General features: G+C 44.9%; 1 protein-coding gene across 1 annotated transcript; it reads left to right on the top strand.

Moving 5' to 3' along the window:
• The first annotated feature begins 4,687 nt into the window (after nt 1-4,687).
• Coq7 (coenzyme Q7, hydroxylase) lies at nt 4,688-16,989 on the top strand. Its single transcript, XM_038338292.1, has 6 exons — nt 4,688-4,826; nt 11,117-11,295; nt 13,021-13,135; nt 14,667-14,806; nt 16,217-16,285; nt 16,811-16,989. The coding sequence occupies exons 1-6, from the start codon at nt 4,754-4,756 to the stop codon at nt 16,886-16,888; spliced, it is 654 nt and encodes a 217-aa protein (XP_038194220.1). The 5' UTR covers nt 4,688-4,753; the 3' UTR covers nt 16,889-16,989.
• Nucleotides 16,990-18,069: the final 1,080 nt, after the last annotated feature.

Genomic DNA, 18,069 nt, shown 5'->3' with positions numbered 1-18,069 from the left:
GCAAGACCCTGCCTGCAGCTTCTCAGTGTGGGGCCCTGGAGACCCTACAAAATCCACCTGAGTGGAACTGTTAAAATGTATTTTTCTAGACTTTAGGGCTTTCAGTGACTTAGCCAACCAGGCTGACCCCTGGAGAGCCATGGCTCCCTGAGGATTCTACCAGAACACTGACTTCTCAAGTTGCTTGGGCTTTATTATTGAAATCAGAGGAGATTTTTATTTATTTATTTTTTTGTTTATACTTTTGTATCTTTAAAAAAGGTTTGTATGTGTTGTTTTTCAAAGTAAAACTGAGTTCCCCCATCTCCAAAGCTGGGCGGTTTCTTTGGTAACCTTTCCAGGCTGAGTGAGTAGCCTCTCAAATGGTGACTTAAAATCCAACCTGACTTCTTTTTTCAAACGAACATGCATCTTCAGGTGCTAAAGGCTTGGAACAGCTGATAAGAATGTGGAAATACCATCCTGGCAGCTCCTGCTGTGTGCCGGGACCACACTTGAATTTCTGCCCATGTCAGTCAGGGTCAGCCCTTGAGCGGGGGACTGAGGCAGGTTGCAGCTCCTGCTTCTCAGCTCTCCAAGCATTTCTGCAGTCTGGTTCATTCCTCAGGGGAAAGTGACCTTAGCTGGCTGGCTAGCCACCAATCTTCTGATTCTACCTGGCTGCAAGTTCTGCAATTTGATGACAGAATTCAAGGAGAGTAAAACCTTGCAAGGTGGATGGACAGTTCCTCTCTGTTTTCCAAATGTCATTCCTCTCCCTTGCGCGGAGTCCTTCATTCCTGAAGGAAACCAAATGTTTCAGAGCCAGGCTACCGTGTACTGTTTGGTATTGAAGCTGTGGGTAAGGCTCGGGGGTTGTATGTGTGATTTCAGACTTAGATCCGTGGCCTATCCTGTTGGTAAGAACAGCGTGCAATACAAACGTAGGTGGGTTCTGATTGCTTAAATACACATTTCAAAGGGCTAGGCTTTGTTTTGTTTGCCTGCACTTAAAACTTTGGATGTGTGTACCTTTGTTTTTATAAAACGTTACAGAAACAGAGCATCTCTTGCGATCTCTGCTACGGTAAAACTGTATTTAATAAATACCTCATCATGTGTCTTCCCAAAGCTGGCCCTTTTAACAGTGCCTAATTCATTCACCTTTTACCTGAAAGTCTGTCAGGGCACAAGTCCTGTGACAGACAGTTTGAAGCTTCGGTTTTTCACTGGCTCCTAACCTTTTCTGACATTTAAAATTAGATTCATGGTTTTTGAAAGCTGTCAAGAAGGATCTCCCTCCTCTGACCACTGCCTTGTTTCTCAGAAATGATTGGCTTCTTGCTCTGGAAGGAAAGCAAACTTGTCATGGTGAACACATCTCTATATGTATAAAGAGTCCTTTGTGTGTGTCCTCTCTCTCTCTCTCTCTCTCTCTCTCTCTCTCTCTCTCTCTCTCTCTCTCTCTCTCTCTCTCCCTCCCTCCCTCCCTCCCTCTCTCCCTCTCCCTCTCTCTCTCGTGTGTATGTGTGTAGATGGAACTCATATCCTCAAGCCCAACACAATAATTTCTCTGACCTTCCACGAGGTTGTATCAACATGGGATATTTTTGTACCTTTGAGAATGTGTATTTCCTAACGTTTTCTTATATTGGAAGATCTGAGTTTTTAACCCTAACAACAGGCAGTTTGAATAAACTAAAGTTCATTCCATCCTCATTTACAAATCTAACTGTTGGCATTTAGCCTAGTGCCTTCATATATTTTCGTCACTCACCTTGCCCCTGTGATGACCTACTTTCCTTTTGTATGGATGGTGGGTAAAATGGACAGTATACTGTTTTGTTTGTTATAAAATGGATACCAAAATATGCCAACTAGTATGTTAGCTTTAGTGATCACTGCTAATGTCTATACCTCTTACTTGAATGTTGATAACTTTAGTAACCAGGCGACGTCGGTATGGTTTTTAACGCGCGGCCCTAACAGGTGTGTTAAACTACTGATTACACAGTGTCTTGAAGGTTTTAAGTGCGATTGTGTGCACTTGAACCCACAAAAGCTCATCGTCAAGATCTGGGTGGTGAGGAAAATTGCAATATTCTGTGAAGTTGCTCTTCTCACTGAAGTTAGAGGAAGTAGCATTCTGACATCTGTTGGATGTGTTGGATGAGTTTTATCACTTCTTGGTTTTCCTGAAGCCAAAGAAAAGCATGCTTGTGTGCTTTAAACTTCAAAGACAAAGGTATTTTAAGCCTTTTATACCTTAGCACCATAGAAAACCACGGTTGTGTTTATTCTATAAAGATATAATAAATATTGAAGTAGAAATATATGTGTTGGGTATGTGTTATGAATACATATCTCTGAATTTTTTCTTAACATCTTGAAGTTCTGTGCAAGTAGCTGCGTACTTCTTTTTAATGGCTGTGTAGCGTTTCAGCAGCCATACACATTTCCCGTAACCACGCAACCGCTAGCGGGCACGTGAGGCGGGTTTTGACATTCTCCCCCTGCACAAACACCGGAAGATTGAACTTGAAAAGCCTTGGCAAACTTTTCCATTTTTTCCCTCCTCTTCTTTTTAAAGACAGACTTGCAGCTTCTTGCAGTCACAAAATGTTCCCACCCCAGTGAAGAGGAGAATCCAGTCAGGCAGGTGTTTAGTTTGTGTTTAGTTTGTGTTCACAAATAAGATCTCGCAGCTGGAAACCTGACGGGCAGCTAGCCACGTATGCTAAGTATTTGGAAAGAAAAGAATTCATTTTTTTCCAGGGTGGTGCAAGGTCTGCCCCTGTGAGAACTTCCGAACATATCTTTAGACTCTGTAGTGTGTGGCTTTCCCAGAAGCCTGACCAGAGTGAGAAGTGCTTGATACAGGAATGTCCCTTTGCTGTGTGACTGTGGGCAGATGCCTTCACCTTCTGGGACAGTCCCCTCACATCTACAGTACAAAAGTAAGACAAGTTGTTTTTATATTTCAGAATTTGACTAGGGAAGCACATACTCTTTGTTCCCCTCTGGAAACATAAAAGTACTTAGCATAGAAAGTATGAGACCATTAAAAATACAGAGGAAAAAAAGTAAAATTACTCATAGGCACACAACTTTTTTAAAAATGAAATACAGAGTTAGCAGCAAGGCTGAGGCAGGCAGACTTCAAAGTCTTCAAGGCCAGCCTGACTACACAGCAAGCTCTCACTGGCTGTCTGTGTGAGGCTGTTACTCATAAGCAAAGATAAAGCACAGAGGGAGGGAGAGAAGAAGGAAAGCGACTGAAGTAGTCTCACTTTGCGCACGCCAATGCTTTGCCATTTTAACCAGAGTTCTGTCACAGTTCATTGTACTGACAGACACCTCTGAGCTCCAGGGCTGAAGTAACCCTGTCACCAGTTTGAGGCAAGCCTGAGTTACCCAATCAGATCTGAATTTAAAAAAGAAATCGTTACATACATTTCAGGGAGCTGCTAACTGTCCTCATGGATCAGTTTTTGTTGTTGCTTTTTAGCATTCTCTTGACGGAAACATTGTATTTTTTAAAATGTGTATTTGTCTGCGGGTGCCTGCAAAGTCCAGAGGAGGGTGCCCGACACTGTGGAGCTGGAGTTAGCCTCCTGTGATGGGTGCTGGGAACCAAACCCAGGTTCTGCAAGACCAGGAAGCATCTTAACCTCTGAGCCATCTCTCTGCTCCAATTTTACACAATTTACTTCCAAAAATTTTCATAATCTGTAGGATATAGTACATTTCAACATCTTTTTTTTTTTTCTCTTTAGGACATATCTAAAAGCGCAGTACATGGCAAAGGTTTTGGACATGTGAAGGTCTGGGGAGCCGGATTTAAGCTGAGCATTCATTACACGGGGCTGTTACCACACCTTCATTGCCACTACTGTTGAGTACGGGGGTTCATCTTAATTTTTTTTTTTTTGGTGGTTCATCTTAATTTTAAGTTACTGTAGTATACTAATTTGAACACTATCGTTATAAAGCTTAGTAGCTTCAATTATTTTACAGTATGCATCAAATATACACAAAAAACAAGGGTGCAACCCGAAGCTCCCTTAAAACCACAGCCGCTGGCAGCACCTATAATAACTGATTTATATCCTTTAGGCATTTTTTTTTGTCTCATATACATTACTAACTTGAAAACTTATTTCTATTGGCTAGCCCCTAGCTGTCATATTAATGGATATGCACTTTTAAAAGTTTAGTGTATGTTGTTAAATTTCCCTTCCCTCAATACACCGTCTTCTTCATCACCAATGTGCACCAATACACACGGCCAGGAATAATCCAGTGAAAAACAATAATGAAACAAATCTCAAAAAAAAATGAGAAGGGACAGGAAATACTGCGAAAGGAGCTGTCAGGCCCACAATTACGCCAAACACTGGAGTGTTTTAGCAGATAATTCCTACTGAATTTTAGATGTAGAGAGGCTTCAAATAGAAAAAAAAAATCTCCGTTAAGGCGGGGGAAACAAAGGCCCCAATAGTGACCCAGGCGAGACAGTGAGCACTGCACCTGGGTCGCCCCTGCAGAGAAACTCCTCATCCTCCTCCATAAAACCAGCCAGGGTCCCTTCATGACGCCCCCAATGATTGGCAGGCAGCACACCCAATAGAGTTCTTGCATGGCCATTTCCAGCCAATTGGGTGGAACCCAGGATCCAGGGGCGTTTCCCCGGCCCGCCGCACCCATGCGTCATCACCGTGAGCCGAAAGCAATTGGCGCGGGCGCTTAGGCCTTGGTGGCGTTGTCACCGGCAATGAGCGGCACGAGGGCGATAGCGGCTGCTTCCATGTGGCGCTTGCGCACTGGCGTCCGGAGGCCCTTCTCAGGTACCGGCCACTCGCGGTCGTGGGCCCAGCGCGGGGCTCCAGGCCGGGGGATATCTGAAGGGGAGGTCATGGATGTCACCGGGGAGACGTTCATTGCGTCACAGGCGCGCGACATGGGGGTGGAGTTTGTAGCTCACGTCGAGGTGATTGACAGGAACAGGTGGACTTGCGCAGGATGCGCTGGGGGTGGGGTGGGGACCAAGCGATTACCCGCACGTGACGTGACGTCAGTGCAGATGTGGTACTTGAGAGTCCTGCAGTACCACTGTAGTCTCCACCCGGCCTTTCTCGAGCAATGTAGCTCTCCATCGAGCATTAACCTGTTAGAAATGCAGATTTCCGGGTCCCGCTCATTATCTGCTTGGGTTGATTTGTTTCTTTTCTTTTCTTTTTAAAATATTTTAAAAAATTTTATGAGTGTGTGTGTGCGTGCGTGCGTGCGTGTGTGTGTGTGTCCAGTAGTTAAGTGCCAGAGAGGCCAGAAAAGGGGTTCTAATCTGGAGCTTGAAATAACTGGCAGTTTGTGAGCCCCTGCATGTTGGTGCTAGAAACCCAACTCAAGTTCTCTGCATGTGCAGTACACTTAACTGCTGAGCCCTCTTTCCAGACCTGATATCAGCATTTTAATTAAGCTCCTCATGGGACTGTTTGCTTTACAAAATATGAGAAACACTGAATTTGGAGTGGAGAGAGGTGGATCTGGATTCATGTTCGAATCATGTGTCATCTGAGCTGCCCCTAAAAATTGTGAGGACATTTTCTCAAAACTAAATCTTCAGGCATTTGATCTCTGTTTTGCCTGATGGCAATACTGTTTGCAGTTTTGAGATGTGTTTTTGTGTAAACCACATGTTTATGGTAAACAGTAAGCGTGTATTGCCTGCCCCCAAATGGATGAGTAAACACACACACACACACAGTCACTACCACCACCACTACCACCACCATGATAAGATATGAAACTTTATTAGATAGTGTTGAATGTGCCTACCCAAGACTGTTTTTGTTTTTGTTTTTGTTTTTTTCTGAAAAAGAAGAGTGCTTAGCAAGTGTTTGCATATATTTAAGAGATGTCAACTATAAATAGAGATGTTTTCCTTGAGGAGAAATGGATTAGAAGAGAATTTTTAAGAACCTTTTACTATGTTACTTATTCCATAAGCCACTTAAATCTCCCAGGCACCTCTTTTGGAACAGGACATTTGAGAGCTTCTAGCACTGGACTTCTGTCTTATTTTAAAGTGGGTAACAAGGCAGTCAGGACTCAGGGATGTGAATTATAAGGCTTTTTGTTAACTTAGTGAGCAGGTAACAATAAGAGTCATCTGACCAGGCGGTATGACACACACTTTTAATCCCAGCACTTGGAAGGCAGAGACAGGCAGGTCTCCATGAGTTCAAGGTCAGCCTGGTCTATAGACTGAGCTTTCAGGACAGTTAAGGCTACATAGAAACCCTGTCTTGAAAAAACAAACAAAAACAAAAAGCCATTTGTTTTAATTTATGAAATCACTTGACTTCCTTTGTCTCACTTAGCCTCATGATAATAAAAAAAATCTTTAGCATATGTTTCTCCTTAAAAAAGAAAATAGCCTTGTTATTGGGTAGGTTTCTGTTTTGGCTTTGAGACAGTATCTCTGTAGCTCTGGCTGGCCGGGAACTTGCTATCTCACCAGTCTGTCCTCAAACTCACAGAGCTCTGCCTGCCTCTGCCTGCTGATGCTGGAATTGAAATATCTATATGGATTTGGTTAGCTAAAAGACAAGCACAGTCTTCATGCTCCTCTCTCAGCCTTTACTGAGTGCCTGGATCTAGAGGAGAGGAGATTAAAGAGCAGTGCCGTGTGTTCTCAGTAAGACACAGCCCTGCTTATCGCCCCTCAAAAGCCAGCTGTGGGAACTTGGCCCACCTGCTCAGCTCCTTGCTGTTTCTCAGTAACTCTTCAAAAGGGTTGCCTCTTTCTTTGATAACAAGTAAGAGAGCAAGCAAACAGGATTGTGTTGCAAAGTAGAACTGGCTGATCAATTCTGTCTTCAGACTCCACTTTCTTCAAGGAGACAAGTTGGCTAGATGTTTGGGCCTTTGAGATCAAAGAAATACAACAGGTCACTTTGATTGTGTCCCGTTGTTCTCCTGTGAAACCTGGGCCATGCCCATAGAGATCCTTTCTGAGGGCAGTCAGGAGTGGTGCTTTGCACTTGGCAGAAGCCTGTGAGCTTCCAGGCTTCTGGGCTCTGTTCAGTGTCTAGAGTCAGTGTGCTGAGTGAGGTAGAGCATGTCATGTCCAGTAGACGAAAGCTAGTTCCGCTCCTGCAGGGTTCATCCTCCTCTGTACACAGGGCTCTTTATCGTACCAGGACTGTGGAGATAGCTCAGTGGTAGACCATTTCCCCTGAGTGCATCAAGCCCTGGTCTTGATGAACCCCAGCACCCTAATAAAGAAGCACAACATTTAAAATTCTACTTGGCAGCAAAGCTCATGTTCAGGACTCTGACATACAGACATGCCAAATTCACCATGCCTGCCCTGTGGCCTTATGTCCCAGAGGCCTTGGGCCTTCTTAATGAAAGCGCCGAAAATGTGTTCCAGATGAACCTTTTCACCTGTTTTCTGGACCTTGAAGTTAGCCAAGGTAAAAGTATCTTCCGTGGTAGTCATGGCAAACCAAGAGTCTGTGACACTTTAAGTAATGCCAACCTAGGCTAGACTGACAAACTAGAGGACCTTTGGGTTTCTGTTTTCATATGAGGTGAACACACCTAACTACAAAGACCCTTCGCAGAGGGATGCACATCTGAGATCCTCTCATCTAGGACTTGGAGAGTGTAATGGAAATGTTTGCTATTCAGCTTCCTCAAAAGAATTTACATTTTAAAGAAGAGTTCAATTTGTGAGGACAAATGTAGCACAATTAATAAAAACTCAGATACAGATATTGGGTTCAACCTGAAGACCAGAAAAGCAAAGCAGCCGGCCACTGGCTCTTATCTTGACCTCAGTCCGAAAGTGGTGATCCTGCCTCCAGGAAGCCACAGAATAAGACTAGGACTGGACTAGGACTGAGAGCTGTCTCTTCCTGTTTTATAATCCCCTCTAGTTCTGGGGTTAAGGGCATTCACCACTATTGCCTGGTTTCTATGGCAAGCTAGTGTGGCTACTGGGATTAAAGGTGTGTGTCATTGCTGCCTGGTCTGTAAGGCTGGCCAGTGTAACTGCTTTACTTTTCTGATCCTCAGGCAACCTTTATTTATTAAAATACAAATGAAATGCCACTACATTTCCCTTTTTGTCTATAATAAAAAAGACTATAACTAAGAAAAACTATATACAATAAATACAATAACTATATACAATGAATATAGGCAATAAATGCATCAACAATGTCTAGTCCATTTGCATTTGACAAATTTAGAGAAAATATTCCTTATCTATCCTATTCTGGTGAGTTCAAAGTCTTGTACCTAATTTACTTTCTATCATAACTTCTTTTCTGGATCAGGTAAACAAAATTATAACTATCTAGTCTTTAACTCCTTTAGAGACCCAAGAAGGAAATAATATTGAGTAAGCAGGAAGTGCAAGCAAGTGACTTCCAAAAACTGTGAGTAATGACAGAAAAAGCTGACTGCCTGGACAGTCACCCAAAGTTTCTCTGCAATGTTGGGGCATCCATCATTGGCCTACAGGCCTAGCATATTCGACAGACTTTTTTGTGAAGCAGGATATTCTGAAGGACTGCCCCTCCTTGTCTTGACAATGTTTGGCAGTCACTTTCTTTTGTGTTCTGCTTGTCTGAGTAGAACAGCATACTGTCAGCAGTCGAGGCAAGAACATTTTCTTGCCCAGTGACTTACTTTTGCCACAAAGAAAATAAACTCCATGTGGAGTTTCTTCAATGCCCATTATCTTCTCTGAAGTAGATTGGTGTTGCCAGTAGCAGTCATGTTTCATTGTCATAAAAAAGAGCCTATGTTATTAAAACATATTAAATGCCATATTCTGTAGATCTCTGAAGTGTTTGAAGATGACCTATCTAAAATATGTCTTTATTTGACTTTGAAACCACACTTAATGTTGACTACAGGTTCGATTATAATAGGTGACTAATTACTAACCTGCATTTCCTTATTATCCTAAACTGTTGGCAATAATAATTTTAAAGGACAAAAGATTGCATTATATTGTTAATTGAGCTGTATAGGTATAATACCTTGAACAAGATTAGAAGTGTATGTACAGTATGTTTTAACAAAATTAATGTTAAATTTATATCAATATACAAAATTTTTATACAATATATAAAAATTCAATACAATGTAAAACTAGTAGTTGCTTTTAAAAAGTATATCCAATAATCTACCTTTCTATCTTATCTGTATTCTCCCTTTTTTAAAGAATAGATTCAGTAATCTACTCTTTATTCCTATCATATCTATATCCCCCTTTTTTCTTTTCAAACCAAGAACCTTGAATCTAATTTCCTTGTTTAGCTTTTTTTTCCTGACCATTATCTATAACAACTTGTAACTGACACAAGAAACAAAAACAAACATGCATAATTTATTTTTTGGGGAATGTGAGCATAGTTTTCTAGGCTACTTCCTGCTGATTGGGGCACTGACAATCTTATAAGGACCCCAAAAAATTTAGGATTATGGTCAAGTACTGACTGGAGTATTCTGTGAGGCTGGATCATCTCAGCCAGCAGTCTTGAGACTGTTCTGGATGCAGAACTCAGAGGAAACTGAGACAGAGGTGCTCTGAGACATTGGATCATCCGGGCTATCTGCTCCTATTGGAGTTTTTTCAGGGGGGTCTTCCTTGATCAAACCTCATTTTTCTTAACCCAAAATGAATCCAGTCTCTCACTTCCTGTGGAAACAAAAGCAAAACTCTTCTCCAAAGTAACATGTCTTTTGACTTAAATTTTGAAGTCAAGGCATTTTCAAAATATATAGCTTGGATTAATCCAGCAACATTTATAATCAAATGTCTTCAGCAGCTGTTGCTCCTTCTTCAGCTGTCAAACAACTCAAAGACAACATAATAACATGCAGTCTCCAGATTCTCTGTGTATTTTCCATCTTTACATGGGAAGCTAAGCCAGGGCGGATGGGAGTTGGGGCACTAGTGCTTCTCCTAAACCCCGGTGGCTAGGTTTGAATTTTAATTCCCAGAGCTGAAATTCCAATCCCAGCTCTGTCCTGGGCTGGTGGCTAAACAGCCTCAGGCAAATGGCCTTTTCATGAGTTTGTACCCCAAAAGTTGGGTACCAAATGTAGCACAATTAATAAAAACTCAGACTGATATTGGGGTTCAACCTGAAGACCAGAAAAGCAAAGCAGCCAACCACTGGCTCTTACCTCGACCTCAGTCCGAAAATGGTGAGACTGAGAGCTGTCACCTTCCATTTTATAATCCTCTCTAGTTCTGGGATTAAGGGCGAGCACCACTATCACCTGGCAAGCTAGTGTGGCTACTGGGATTAAAGGTGAGCATCATTGTGGCTATTGGGATTAAAGGTGTGTGTCATTGCCTGGTCTATAAGGCTGGCCAATGTGACTGTTTTATGTTTCTGATCCTCAGGCAAGCTTTATTTATTAAAATATAAATGAAATGTCAGTATTATAGATAAACCCAAGCTGTCACCTGTCCATGGAACCAATGTATTAAAAGAATTTCTAAGCCCCAACCTGGGCTACCAGATTTTGCACCCGGAGCCTTTTCAGGCTATCAGCATGGGCCTGCTTCCTACGAAGACTGGGGAAGAGCATCATGGCTTGCTTTGTGCTCCACGGGCTCCTGCTGTACAGCTTGGGAAGGGAGAGCCTTTCCCAAAGCAGCTGTCATGTGAGCTGCCTGGTGAGGACAGGCTTTGGCTTCCCAGATGACCATGTGTGTAAAGTGAAGCCATAAGCCCCATTCTTTAAGTGAAATCTTTGGGGTTTGAGCATTGCAGATGACAAAGAATGCATTGACAGACATGTGCAGCCCTCAGGGCTTGCTTATGACCTTGGTTCTAACGCATCTTTCATTCTGTCTACAAAAGGACTACAAGCCAATGAGATGGCTCAGTGCTTGCTGCCAAGCATAAGGGCCTGAGTTCCATCCCTGGGCCCCATGTAGAGGAGGGAGGGAAATGACCCCCGCAAGTTGTCCTCTGACTGCCACATGTATGCATATCAATACACACACACACACACACAGATATGTAAATTTCTTATAATAAAAAGGACATTAATGTTCTGTGTGGATAATGAAGGCTTGTTCCTTGCATTTTCATTGCAGCCTATGGAAGAGCCATTGTCATCAGGTTTCACAGTTCAGGAATGACCTTAGACAATATTAACCGGGCAGCTGTGGATCGAATAATTCGGGTGGATCACGCTGGTGAATATGGAGCAAACCGCATCTATGCAGGGCAGATGGCTGTGCTGGGCCGGTCCAGTGTTGGCCCTGTCATTCAGGTGGGCTCTTCCCTAAGTCTCAACCTGACCTGTTGTCCTGGCAATGAATCTGAAGCCTGCGGTAATCACCTCTCCCTGCAGGTTCCAAAGGGAGATCCTGGGAAACAGAGAGCGTATGTTCTGTTTGGAAAAGCTCAGATCTAAACTGGACATGGCTAGGTGTGGTGGTGCATCCCTTTAGTCCCAGCACTTGGGATAGAGGCAACCAGCTCTCTGTGAGTTTGAGGCCAGCCTGGGCTACATAGAAAGTCTCAGGTCAGAAAGAATGGGGAGAGAGGACATGTAAAAGAGAAAGAAACTGAGTGTGGGAACCAAGTGAACTTGTGATGTGGCTGTTCGGTATTAGGAAAAGCTGCAAATGCCTCCCTGAGGGGAATGTTCCACACGCCAAGAGGTGACTGTAGACCTGTCCTTGCACAGACTGCCAGAGAGAGGGGTCTTCAGCCCCAGGGATCCAGTCTCCCTTTACAGTTCTTATCATCTGTGACCTTAAAGAGGCCACATGGCTTTTAGGTTTCCATTTCCCTGTGTGCAGACCAGCCTGGTAAAAGCCCTAACTCACTAGGTTTGGTTGGGAATAAACAAGCTCAGATAGAGCTATTGGGACCATGCCTGGCATGTGGTAGCTTCAGATTCCCCACAGACATCCCAGCTCCCGGAGCTCATCCCGCATGTAAGATGTATATCTACATGTCGCCCCTGCACCTGTGCATCTGTGCCTCTCTGCCTTGAAGCGTGTCAAGGCCACTGAGAATCCCCCATGCCAGGAGGATACCACACATTTGCTGTCCTGCTTCCTGTTGAGAACAGTCCGTGTGTTTTCAGGACAGTTATTTTCCATTATTTTCTGATGTGGAATGTCCTTCTGTATATGTGTTACTTTTATTGGTCAATGAATAAAGCTGCTTTGGCCTATGGCAGGGATAGACAGGCTGGAAGAGATATAGAGAGAGAGTAGGCAGAGTCAGGGAGACACCATGTAGCTGCCAAAGGAGAAAGATACCAGACCTTACCGGTAGGCCACACCCTCATGATGATACATAGATTAATAGAGATGGATTAATTTAAGATGGAAGAGTTAGTTAATAAGAAGCCTGAGCCAATAGGCCAAACAGCGCTGTAATTAATATAGATTCTGTGTGATTACTCAGGTCTGGGCGGCAAATGCACAAGCAGTCTCTATCTACAATTTTCACCTGTGGTTGCTGGAACTGATGGCTCAGAACCTGGGGTTCCAGAGGGGCATAAGACGACTGTCCTGTGAATCCTCAGGGAAGACCTGTCTGCCCTAACGAGGCACTGTGTGCATGGCAGGAGCAGCCCGCCAAAGCCTTTGCTGATGGCACCTGATGTTTAGGAAGCACCGACTGTCCTGCCTTAGCTGCTCTTGTCCTTCTGTCCCCATCCTTTGTGTGGAGTCTAGAAGGAAATACACTGTGACTGACATTCTGCCCTTCTAGTTCTGAGCTGGGTCAGTGAAGTGGGTGTGGTCTGGAGGTGTGGCAGTGGAACTCTTCTTAGCGATGTCTGAGGTGCTGCCTTGGCCTGTAGCCTCTTTTCTTTTTTGAGAGTCTGTGTTTTGCTTTTATCTTATGGATCCATAGGGGGATGAGAGACCGCAGTTCTTATTACACTGCTTCCCTTTGGCCTCCTGTGTGCTCAGCCATAGCAAGTTCCCAGGGTATAGCCAGTAATGCTTGCCTCTTCTTATGGTTCCTCCCGCAGAAAATGTGGGATCAAGAGAAGGACCATTTGAAAAAGTTCAACGAGCTGATGGTTGCATTCAGGGTCCGACCTACAATTCTGATGCCCTTGTGGAATGTGGCAGGCTTTGCACTGGGTAAGTGTCTGTTGGTGACGAGTTGGTTGTTATACAATTATGACACACACAGGGACACTAGATAGTGCAGTTATGACACACACAGGGACACTAGATAGTGCAGTTATCACACACACACAGGACACTAGATGGTGCAGTCACAGCCAGATGACGTCTCCTGGTAATGCTAATCCAAGATCACCTTGAGTGCTGGGCATGATCTCCCACTCCTTTAATCTCAACACTTGTGAGGCAGGGGCAGATCTCTTGAGTTCAAGGCCATCTTGGTCTATAGAGCAAGTTCCAGGATAGCTAGGGCTCTAACATATAGAAACCCTGTCTGAGTCCACACCCCAAAGGAAAAAAAAAGGAAGAAAAGCAAAGAACCCAGTGTAACACTCTAGACTCTGAGCAGAAGGACCAAGGCTCACTGAGCCTGCCTGGTGGTGCATACCTGCAACCTCAACACTCAGGTGGCAGAGGCAGGAGGGTGGAGAATAGAAACCAGCCTTGGTTACACAGTAAGTTCACAGCAAGTTCAAGGCTAACTTGGGTTTCATAGTGAGGTCTTGTCTTCAAAAAAAAAAAAAAAAAAAAAAAAAACCAAAACCAAAACAAAACAAAATCAAACTAACCAAATAAAACAGAAAAATAGATTCAAAAAGAACGTTGTGACTGGCATCTAACAGTGAGCTCAAGCTGCTTCTCAGCTTGGGGTGACTGTTTCAGAGCCTCCGTGGGAACACCGAAATGTCCAGTATTAGGCTTAGCAGGTACTACTGATAACCAGAGGGTAGATATTGGGTGCCATTAAACATCCCCAGATATGAGGCCATACAAGCCATGCATGTTGAAATACTGGCCCACCCTTCACTGACCTGGGGATAGCTGGCCCTGACCCTCATGGGAAAGCTCCCCGCCACTCCCATTCTCGGGAGAAATGGTCCCATCCACACTCCCATCCTGGGCCTTGTGTTGGCCCACCCTAACATCTACCCCATCTATGAAGTGCTGGAGAGTGTGAAGGGACTGGTCCCGCAGAACGGTCGCTGCAGGATCTCCATGACTCAAGGCAACAGCAGAAGTTTTGGTGAGAGTCCAATGATGATTGTGCGCCAGAGGCCAGAGGCCTTGAACCAGACCACTGACCGCAATTAGCATTTGCGGATGGGGCTGATTGGACAAAAGGATATACAGCATGACATTCCGCAGCTCCCAGTGCCACTAGGACGAAGGAAGAGGTGTTGGAGAGGCAGAAGAGATCGAGGAGTGAGGTCGTTTTTGTTTGTTTTGTTTTTAATTAATTTTGGGAGGGGGGTTCTTTTTCAGGTCTGAGGGACAGATATGGAGGGACTAGGAGGTGAGTGGGATTGGGATGCACGATGTGAAATTACTTTAGAATCAAAGAATTACACACACACACACAAGTCCCCAGATGCACAACATAACCCTACCATAGAGAGTTGCCATCCCAGATGTCAGGATGCCTCACGATGTCTTTGACCAGCAGCCTGTGGCTCATCTCATGCTCGACCTTATGTGACGACTGCAGGGGCGGGAACTGCCTTGCTGGGGAAGGAAGGAGCCATGGCCTGCACTGTGGCCATAGAAGAGTCCATCGCTCATCACTACAACAACCAGATCCGCACGCTGATGGAGGAGGACCCTGGGAAGTATGAGGAGCTGCTGCAGGTGACTGCAGAGAAAGATGCAAGGGCACTAAGGAGGCAGGGCTTAGCCCGGGAAGGAGTGGGGAGTCCTGAGACAGACAGGTTAAAGGGCTCTGGCATAGTGAAGCCTAGAACTGATATCTCCCGAGTCCAGGTCTGTGTGTCTTCTGCACATCCATGACTCAACAACTCATGGGCTGTACACGGAAGACACCAGCTAACATGCTAAACTGGACAGAGAACCGTAGGCAATGGAGGGAAGCTGAGACGGGAAAGGTAGCCTTCTTCAGGGAAGAGCACACCCATGGTTGTCCAGTGCCACAAGGTCAGCCCTGAAAGCATACATACAGGTAGCATTATATAGACCCAGCAGGTTATATTTCAATATGTGTATGCAAACACATATATGCATGCAATAACAATTAGTGAAATAAAGAGACCATAAATTGGAAGGAGAGCGTGGAGGGTGTATGGGAAGGTTTGGAGGGAGTAAAGGGAAGGGAGAAATGTAATTAAATTATAATCTTTGAAATAAAATAAAGAAAATGATGATGTCTTTAGGCTGCATGACCGAAGTGCTAGAGCACCTCAGGTCACTGCCTACAGGAAGAAGGAGCTCAGCCAGGCTGGTCTTCATTTGGTGGGTACAAAGGATCCCCCGCCTCAGCACCATCCTTCCACCCCCTCCCCAGTAGTAGGTTGTTTGTTTGGATTTTGTTTGTTTTGTTTTCTAGACAAAGTCTCTGTCTATAGACCAGGTTGGTCTTGACTCTTGGTCCTCCTGCTTCCAAGTATCAGGGTTGTCAGGATGCATCACTGTATTTGGCCATGTGGTGGTTTGACTAAGAATGGCCCCCACAGGCTCATGTATGTGAAGGCTTAGTCATCAGGGAGTGGCATTATTTGAGAGGAATTAGGAGTTATAGCTATGTTGGAGAAAATGTGTCACTCGTGGTGGGCTTTAAGATTTCAAAAGTCAGGCCAGGCCCAGAGTCTCTCTCTTGGCCTGCAGATCAGAATATAGCTCTCAGCTACTCCTCTAGCACTGTAAGTGTTCCTATGTTCCCTGCCATGCTAAACTAAACTCTGAAACTGCAAGCCAACTCCCAATTAAATGCTTTCTTTTTTAAGAGCTGCCTTGGTCATGGTGTCTCTTCACAGCAATAGAACACTGACTAAGACAGGTCACAACTTAATTTTTAAAACCTAAATCAGCAGTTGGCAAACTCCAGCCTGCAGCCGAGCTTGCTTCATAAATAAATCTTATTAGAGCCACACCCATGGTTTACTCCTGCAAGGCTGCTCTCCCCACTGGAATGGCAGAGTGAATGCTGGCCCTTTTGCAGGAAAAGCACGTGGCCTGGACACAGGATGAGCAGCAGGTGACCCAGAGTGCCGACTGGCTTCCGCTTGAGTTCCTGTTCTTTTTCAGGTCATCAAGAAGTTTCGAGATGAGGAGCTTGAGCACCACGACACGGGCCTGGACCACGATGCGGAGTTGGTAGGGACAGACTGTGGCTGGTGATGCTTGGGGATTATTTTAAAGGTGGAGGGGCCAAAGGTTTCTGTTCCCAGAAAGAGACGTTTGAAAATAAAGGTCAGAGGTCAGGGAGCCAGCTCCCGGACAGAAAGCACACATGCTCAGCCTTGGTCCAATGAGGCTCCTGTGTTCTACTGTCATATCCCAAGGAGCAGCCTAGGGTTTCAGTGGCCATAGATGCTTCTAGCTGGTTTCCAATCAAATGATTTCCCAGATCCTGTTTTTTATCCAGAGGAACCCAAACCCTGCCCTAGCAGTGAATCCAGGTCTGACATCTAGGTAGACCACACGTGGTTTGGTTGTTGGTTGTTCAGGTGCTGGGGTTGAACCCAGGGCCTTGCTAGGCAAGCGCTCTGCTGGTGAGCTTACCTCGTGCACTGTTTGCTGATTTCCCCTCTGAAGTGCTGCAGACCAAACTCAGGGTGCTGTGGATAATAGACAGGCCCTCTGCCACCCAGCTACATTGCAGCCCTTTGTTCTCCACAGGCTCCAGCATATGCCTTGTTGAAGAGGGTTATCCAGGCTGGATGCAGTGCAGCGATATATTTATCAGAACGGTTTTAAAGTATGTCTGACGACCCATTTCTAGAAAAGATGGTCACTTAAGGAGTGGCGATTGCAGAGGAGGAACTGTACAATTATCACTGTGTGCTTTTTTTTTGTTAATAAACTACAAGAGGTGGTTGTTAGGGTTTTTTGTCTTTTTTTTTCCTCACTAATAAAACTCTTTGGCACTGGGTGGTGGGGGCACACACCTTTAATCCAGTACTCAGGTGGTAGAGGCAGATGAATCTCTGTGAGTTCGAGGCCAGCCTGGGCTACGTACAGAGTGAGTTCCAAGGCAGCTATTACACAGAAAAACCCTTTCTCAAACAACAACAACAACATAATAAACAATAAAAATCCAAGAGCCCCTTTGGCACTGGTTTCCTGGGTTTTCCTCTGCCATGAGGGTGGCCAGTCCTGCTCACCTGACAGCACGTGCAGCTGGTTTTCCCGCGATCTTTAGTTAATTTTGGCCTAAGACATCAAGAACCCATCATTCATTAGTTAGCAGGGATCCTTTTTCTTAATATTTATTTTATTTTTATTTATGTGTGCGTACATGTGTCTGGGTGTCTGTGGAGGCCAGGAGAAAGTGTTGGATCCTCTGGAGCTGGAGTTACAGACAGTTTTGAGCTGGGAACCGAACTCGGGTTTTCTGCTTAGCAGCAGGTGCTCTTAACCCTGCTGCAGGAATCTTTAAGAGGAAAATAAGTTGAGTTTGCAGATAACAAACAGCCCTTTAAAACACGAGGATGTTTAAGATGGGCTCAGCAAGACTGGGAAGTCCATCCAGGACATGACTGCATACTCTGAATTCTGCATGGCACGGCCAAGCTCTGGGGTTTGAATAACTCGTCTCTGGAGAGCCCTCACCCAGAGTCCCTCACCTGAGAGGGGTAATGTAAGAGAGAGGAGACCGGGAGTTGGGTACATGAGGGGGCAGAGCCCCAGGGAATGGCATTAGTACCCTTATAAAAGCGAGGCCTGAGGGAGACCCACAGTCTCTTCCATGTTGTACCACAAAAGCCGCTGTCTATGGAGACACAGGCATCACAGGACCCCAGCCTGTTGGCGCCTTGATCGCGGACCTCACAGCCTGCAGAACTGAAAACGAGGTTTTTATCGTTCACAAGCTCCCAGGCCAACCATATTTTAATAGCAGCCCCACAAACTAAGAACGGCATTACCCCAATCAAAAC

Source organism: Arvicola amphibius, chromosome 1 (assembly GCF_903992535.2).
Source record: "Arvicola amphibius chromosome 1, mArvAmp1.2, whole genome shotgun sequence".
NCBI lineage: Eukaryota > Metazoa > Chordata > Mammalia > Rodentia > Cricetidae > Arvicola > Arvicola amphibius.
The sequence above is the reverse complement of the archived record's forward strand: the minus strand, read 5'-3'. Positions and strand labels throughout refer to the sequence as shown.

What these genes read in the sequence shown, in the direction of transcription:
- Coq7 (XM_038338292.1), top strand. Translation starts at nt 4,754, where the DNA reads ATGAGCGGCACGAGGGCGATAGCGGCTGCTTCCATGTGGCGCTTGCGC. An exon ending in AGTATGAGGAGCTGCTGCAG is followed by an intron (nt 14,807 to 16,216) that starts GTGACTGCAGAG and finishes GTTCTTTTTCAG; the next exon opens with GTCATCAAGAAGTTTCGAGA. An exon ending in TGGACCACGATGCGGAGTTG is followed by an intron (nt 16,286 to 16,810) that starts GTAGGGACAGAC and finishes TGTTCTCCACAG; the next exon opens with GCTCCAGCATATGCCTTGTT.